Source organism: Papaver somniferum, chromosome 2 (genome assembly GCF_003573695.1).
Source record: "Papaver somniferum cultivar HN1 chromosome 2, ASM357369v1, whole genome shotgun sequence".
Classification (NCBI taxonomy): domain Eukaryota; kingdom Viridiplantae; phylum Streptophyta; class Magnoliopsida; order Ranunculales; family Papaveraceae; genus Papaver; species Papaver somniferum.
Genome location: NC_039359.1, coordinates 116,802,854 through 116,810,374, shown reverse-complemented (window position 1 = coordinate 116,810,374; position 7,521 = coordinate 116,802,854). Strand labels below are relative to the sequence as shown.

The following is a 7,521-nucleotide window of genomic DNA, read 5'->3' as shown; positions in this document are numbered from 1 at the left end:
ATAAAATGTTGCTCATTAGCAATTATTCTTAGGTTGAAATTAAGCGTCTAGGGCGGTATATGCAATAGCTCTGTTAGAGAATGAGTGCAAGTGTGAAGTTTGAGTGTGTGACAAATCATGTGTAGTGTGTGTGAGTAGTAACCGGCAGGTGTTAGTCGTTAAAGTAGGTAACCGGTTACCAGCTGTATTGTGTGCATTGGTTATGTCAAATCCAATCACTGTCTTTAAATACCTGTCATTCTCTCTTTCTGAGTCTGTAATGAAAATACCTGAAGAACTATCAATAACACTTTCAGAGAGAATTGTCTAGCGACATTCTTCTCTTAATATGGTATCAGATACCGTTTCCAAACCCTAATTCAATACCTATATCAATTTCACAAATCAACAATGGTTGAAATAAACAAACATATTCCTCTTACGTTCAAACCTCCTTCAAAATTAACATCGACAAATTGTACATTGTGGAAATCACATATTGTTCCTCTTCTTCGTAGTTACAATCTTTTCCGATTTGTTAATGGATCTTATCAGTGTCATGTTAAATACTTTCGCAAAACATCTGCTGCTGGTGAAGCTCTTCTTACAGCTCCCAATTTTGTTGTTCCTGATCCTGAGAATGATTTTATACGAAATCCTGACTACAATTACTGGGTAAATCAAGATCAAGCTATACTCTCCTGGTTGTTTAGTGCTTGCACAGAAGAATCTCACACACAGGTAATTGATTGCACCTTCTCTCATGAAATCTGGACTCGTTTAGACCATAATTTCAATTCATTTACAAAGTCTAGATTGATGCAACTAAAAACTGATTTAGTTCATTTGAACAAAAGTAGTGATTTTATGCTTGTTTACTTCAACAAAACCCGATCTATTTCACACCAATTAGCACAAATAGAAAGAGCAATTAATGATGAGGATCTAGTTTTCCATATTTTACAAGGTTTACCACCAGAATTCAATTCTTTCAAAACCTCTATTTATACACAACAATTAAAAACCGAAAACCTCATAACTTCATCTGAGCTACTAGGATTATTACGCTCTGAGGAAGCTCGTGTGAATTTTGATTCCAAAGTAGATCTAACAACCGCCTCAGCCAATGTATCTACTCAACAATCACAATTTCCGACCAATTTTCCATCCTTTGATCCTCACTACTCCAATTTCAACAATTCACCTACTGCTTATTACTACCAATATTCACATCCTACAAATTATCCACCTCCCAATTCCGCTCCATGGAATAACTCTTACAGAGGCTCAGCACCTAGAGGTGGATATCGTGGTGGATATAATGGTGGCAACAGATCTAATGGTGGATATAGAGGTGGTACTAGAGGTGGTAGATTTGATAATGGAGGTCGCTCTAACAGATTTGCATCAGGAGGCAGATCATATACCAACAACAACTTCTTTCCTCCTGGTTCACATTTTCAGACCAATACTGCAGCACCATGTCAAATTTGTAACAAAGATGGACATCTAGCACCTGAGTGCAGATATAGATACACTGATAACTCAATGGTTCATGCCTACAACACCAGTTATGATTCCTATGAAGATGATTATGAAGATTACTGGTGTCCAGAAGCTGAAGCATTTGCTGTTTATAATGACACCAATTCTTCTGCTAGCTCCTCATGGGTACCTGATTCTGGAGCTACACATCATGTTACTTCTGATCTCTCTAATCTCAATCTTCACTCAGAATATCAAGGACATGATCAAGTAAAAGTTGGCAATGGCTCAGGTTTGAATATTACTCATGTTGGTTCTTTTACTTTACACCTTAATGATGTGCAATTTACCCTCTCCAATGTGCTTCATGTGCCATCAATTACTCGAAATCTTATTTCTGTGCATCAATTTACCAAGGAGAATAACTGTTACTTTGAATTTCATCCTGCTATATTCTATGTGAAGGATTTGGTCACTCACAAGGTTATCCTCAGTGGCCCTGTTAAAGATGGCTTATATCATTTGGAATTCAGTGCAATCCAACTCAAACAAGATTTTTCTGCAACTACTTCAGCTAGCTGGCATAACAAGTTAGGGCATCCTGCTTACAAAACCTTGAAGCATGTTTTATCCTCAGTTGATGTGATTATTTATAGACATTCATCTACTCAAATCTTTTCTGCTTGTGAAACTGCTAAAAGTCATGCTTTACCTTATCCTTCTAGTACAAATAAAGTGTATGGCCCTTTAGACCTTATTCACACTGATGTATGGGTATCTCCCATTTACTCCATTAATGGTTACAAGTACTATGTTTCATTTCTTGATTCTTATAGCAGGTTTACTTGGCTTTATCCACTAGCTTACAAGTCATAAGTTCTTCCTACATTCATTAAATTTAAATCCTATGTAGAGAATCTCTTGAGTAGGAAGATAAAACTTGTTCAATATGACTGGGAAGGAGAATATAGAAATGTGTCTACCTATTTGGATACTTGTGGCATAGGTCATAGAGTTTCATGCTCTCATGCTCATGCTCAAAATGGTACAGCTGAGAGAAAACACAAGAACATAGTAGAAACATGCTTAGCTTTACTCTCACATGCTACTCTTCCTATCTCTTACTGGAGTTATGCCTTTGAATTAGCAAATTTCTTAATCAACAGACTGCCATCCTCAACATTACACCAATTATCACCCTTAGAAACTTTGTTTCATATCAAACCTGATTATCAATTTCTTCACACCTTTGGTTGTGCATGTTATCCTGTCTCAGGCCTTTCAATCACCATAAATTAGAACCTAGATCAGTCACATGCATCTTTTTGGGGTACAGTCATATGCTCTCAATCCTCTTACAAACAAAATCATTATCTCAAGAGATGTAAGATTTGCAGAAACAGAATTTCCTTATTCAACATTATTTCAAGCCCCTGCATCTGACAATAGTTCTTCTCATCCATTGAATTTCATGCCAACTACTGTTACTTCTGATGCAATTTCCAACGAAGTGGATCTTTCTATGTATGTCAGTAATGATACTTCTACATCTCCTGCTCTACCACAGTCATCATCAGTTAATGATTCTGTCAAAATCCCTACTATCAATGACCACTCAATGACTACTAGAGGCAAGAAAGGAGTTTTTAAACCAAAAATTTACAACTCTGAAGTACAAACAGTTTGTGAGGATATTACAGTTCCAACCTATTACTCTGAATCTTGTAAGGATCCAAGATGGAGAGCTGAAATTGATGAAGAAATTAATGCACTTTTGCAAAATGGCACTTGGAAGTTGGTATTAGCAAATGCAGGTGATAATATTATTGGATGCAAATGGATATTCAGAATCAAAAGGCATGCTGATGGCACAGTTGAAAGATTTAAAGCTAGACTAGTGGCAAAGGGCTATAATCAGGTTGAAGGCATTGACTATCAAGACACATTTAGTCCTGTTGTCAAACCAACTACTATAAGGATGATTCTCTCTATTTCTCTTTACAAGGGATGGCAGATCAGACAGCTTGATGTCAAAAATGCCTTTTTGCATGGCAATCTGACAGAAGAGGTTTTCATGGTTCAGCCTCCTGGATACACTGACAAACTGCTGCCTCACCATGTTTATAAATTGCAAAAGTCCATATATGGGCTCAAACAGGCTCCCAGAGCTTGGTTTGCAAGGCTCATTCAATTCTTAATACAATGTGGTTTTCAGTCTTCTAATACATACACTTCACTATTCTTCAAGGTTACATCTGCTGCAGCCATCTATGTACTGATATATGTTGATCACATTTTGGTAACTGGCAGTAATCCTGTGGCTGTTGAGCAATTACTAGAAGATTTGGGAAGAGAATTTTCCATTAAAGATTTGGGTGAACTCCACTTCTTCTTGGGCATTCAAGCTTCTAAGAACAATGAAGGTATTCTTTTGTCTCAGGAGCAATATATCTCCAATCTTTTACATAAGACTAAAATGTCATTTGCACATCCATTGTCCACTCCCATTGCACCTGCCAAGTGCACCAGTCTATCTCCATTGTTTGAAGATCCATCTCTGTACAGAAGTGTTGTGGGTGCTCTGCAATATACTACAATTACAAGACCAGATGTGGCCTTTGCAGTCAACAGGGCATGTCAGTTCATGCAATCTCCAACTGAATCTCATTGGACAGCAGTTAAGCGCATTTTAAGATATCTTAAAGGTACATTGGGATATGGACTTCAGTTTAAACGCTATGGTTCTCTGCAACTTCAAGCTTTTTCAGATGCTGATTGGGCTGGTGATATTGCTGATAGACGATCAACTAGTGGAATGGCCATTTTTATAGGTCCTAATCTTATTTCCTGGTGTGCCAAAAAGCAAAAATGTGTGTCTCACTCCAGTACAGAAGCTGAATACCGTGCTCTCGCTGATGCTACATCAGAGTTAACTTGGATTCAATCTCTCATGACAAAAGTTGGGTTTCTTTCACCTCGACCTCCGGTTCTCTGGTGTGACAACATGGGTGCCACATATTTGACATCTAATCCTATATTTCACAATCACATGAAACACATAGAGATTGCTTTTCATTATGTACGTGAACTGATAGCAGCTAAAGCTCTTGAAGTCATGTTTCTCTCTACTCAGGACCAAATTGCAGACATCTTTACGAAGGATCTGTCTACAAATCGTTTTGCTTATCTTCGTTCCAAGCTCAGCGTCTCTGTTCCACCTTCGACACTGGACTTGTGTGCAGTTTGAGTGTGTGTCAAATCATGTGTAGTGTGTGTGAGTAGTAACCGACAGGTGTTAGTCGTTAAAGTAGGTAACCGGTTACCAGCTGTATTGTGTCCATTGGTTATGTCAAAGCCAATCACTGTCTTTAAATACCTCTCATTCTCTCTTTCTGAGTCTGTAATGAAAATACCTGAAGAACTATCAATAACACTTTCAGAGAGAATTGTCTAGCGACATTCTTCTCTTAATAAGCTCTCGTATCTCAGCAATTGCTCGGCAGTCTGCTGTTTCAGGTTGCATAAAAAGGGAATTTTGTACTATTCCCTTGATACAAAGGTATGTATCACTGTTTTGAAAGTAGACATTGCTGCGCTAAAGATTATCCTGATTCCGAGAACTTAAACTGCAGTTGGCTTAAACCTAATTGGTCAGAGATCTCAGATGGATCTCTTTACTGGCTCAGGGTGCCCAGATAAATATATTAGCCTCCTTTTGCTATGTAATCGTTTTCTTAGCAATAGTATTTTTATTTATGTATATTTCATGATCCATTATATGGCACATTTTGGTCTCTTTCTCGGCTGAGTGGTGCAAACAGTGAAATGGTTATTGTGAACAATGAAATGGTTATGACCCATCAAATTAGAGAAAGTTTTGGTACAGATGGTTATTATGAAGGTGTACAAGATGCAGCCTTAAGCTGGAGGTGACAAATGCTGAGTTCCATGCCTCTCTGAACCATGTCTAGTAATAACCTGTTAGCTGTTTCAGCAGCAGCTTTGTCTGCCCCATCCACCCTGAGAGCGATATCCGAAATAATACTTTCTAACAATGATGATGCTGGCAATCTCTTCTGCGGAGAATCTCTGAGCAAATCAAGCAGTGTTCGAGCTCTTTCTTGAGCTACTGCTGTGCCTTCCACTGTTAATCGCAAGAGACCTGGAATTGCACCTTCTTTCAGGATAAGTTCTCTATATTTATTTCTGCAACTCCAGCATAAAGACAGCAGCGCTCCAACTGCATGCTCAGTACTGATTAAAGATCCGTCTTCCACGGTTTCAACCAATGTCAAGATTCCCGTAGTAGAGTCCGAAATTGCTGACCGTCCTTCTTCGGAGTTGGCCAAGATTCCTAGTAACGCACTTGTTTTCTCAGCAAATTTGGAGTATTTTTTGCACTCTTGGAGTAGGGTAAGCAAAGGGGGAACTGCTTCTGCCGTGATAACAGGAGTCGAAATTTTTGTGCAGGTAGAGAGATTGTATAAAGCTGTGACAGCGTCTACTTTTCCTTGGACACTACTAGAGCTGAGAGTCTGAACTAGAAGAGGAATAGCTCCAGAAATCGCAATTGTTGGTTTATTAGAAGGTGAAGATGATAGTGTCAAAATTGCTGCAGTAGCTAAATCTCTTAAATGGCCATTCTGGGATTTAAGAAGCTCGACCAGAGACGGAACCGCACCTGATGTCACTATTGTGACTTTGTTTCTGAAAAGAAAGCACCGCTCTAATCAGGAAAGCAACCGACAAATATATCTCACCAGATGGAACAAACATTTTGTGAGATATAAGAGAACCGAAACTGGTCAACTCCTGCAAGCAATTTACAGGAAATGAAGCAAGCTACACTTCACAACAACAGCAAAGACAATGGTATCTAGATTACAAGAACATACTGATTTTAAGACAACACAGACAGATGGAAATCCCAACTTTCAGATTTTGACAAACAGAAAAAGAAAAAAAAAATGTTTTCATGGAATTGAACATAAGAATCTCTAAAACACTCCTACCACCAATCACATATTGATATCCTAGATCTGATGGCATCACCAAAACAATGGATGTTCAAATCTAAATGGTGATTAATCCAAGACATGCCAAGATTCAGAGATTTTATAAATGAAACACAAACCCCCTTAATTTCAGAACAAAGAATACACTAAAGATCAATCATGTATTCACAGAAATGAATCAAAAAATTAGGGTTTTAGCAAACCGGGAGCTCAAAAAACTCACCGTTCATTCCGGGCAGCGATATTGAGAAGAGCAAGCAATGCAGATTCAGTAGCTTCTAAATTCGAACAAGAAATCATAGAAATCAAAGGTTGTATAATCCCTGCAACTCCACAACAAGAACGAGCCTTAACAGAAGATTTAGCAATCTTTCTAATATCTTTAGCTGCTTGGATTTTAACTTGTAAAATTTCATCTCTATCATTAAGCTTCAATGACAATTCTCTGATTAAAACTTCTCTTTTCGATTTGTTGCAAGTCTCTTCTTCTTGATCAACTCTCATTTTCACTTCACTTCACTTCACTCTAAACCTTTGACTCATTAAGACCGAGCGAGTCGCAAAGAGTCAGAAGTGTTGGGTTTTTAGTATGAATCTGAGATTTGGGAAGTAGACAGATACAGCTAGACAAGGCAGGCAGGCCCTTCCACCGAGGAAGGGTACGGAACCACATACCAATCGCATGTGCATGCCATGACCTTGAGACAAGCTCTTAAATTCTGGGGATCTCGATTCAATAAGAAGCTGTGTATTAGTTGGGCAAATCCTACTCGATCTTGATATTGACGTCCCAGATTTTGAGCATCCAGCTCTTGTAATACAATCACAGATGTTCCGAGCAAGTGGCACACAGGGCCTTTGTTTAAATGGCCGAAGTGGAAGCGGATTCTCACATTTTGTTTTCTTTATGTTCTACCAAATATAAAACAGCAACCGGGTCATTTGTCCAAATATTTTTAAAACATAGTTCAAATGGAAAAAATAGCAAGGATAAAATTGGATGCATCGTGATGTAAATTAAAAATAAAAAAAATATTTGAGA

At 38.2% G+C, this 7,521-nt stretch overlaps 1 protein-coding gene across 1 annotated transcript; it reads right to left on the bottom strand.

Moving 5' to 3' along the window:
- Positions 1–5,298: 5,298 nt before the first annotated feature.
- LOC113348914 (U-box domain-containing protein 15-like) lies at positions 5,299–7,141 on the bottom strand. Its single transcript, XM_026592822.1, has 2 exons — positions 6,703–7,141; positions 5,299–6,171 (listed from the first exon to the last, which is right to left on the bottom strand). The coding sequence occupies exons 1-2, from the start codon at positions 6,981–6,983 to the stop codon at positions 5,358–5,360; spliced, it is 1,095 nt and encodes a 364-aa protein (XP_026448607.1). The 5' UTR covers positions 6,984–7,141; the 3' UTR covers positions 5,299–5,357.
- Positions 7,142–7,521: the final 380 nt, after the last annotated feature.

Excerpts from the sequence above, each read along its gene's own strand:
- LOC113348914 (XM_026592822.1), bottom strand. The coding sequence starts at position 6,983 with ATGAGAGTTGATCAAGAAGAAGAGACTTGCAACAAATCGAAAAGAGAA. Across the intron at positions 6,172-6,702 it reads ATCGCTGCCCGGAATGAACG|AAACAAAGTCACAATAGTGA; the intron begins GTGAGTTTTTTG and ends CTTTCTTTTCAG.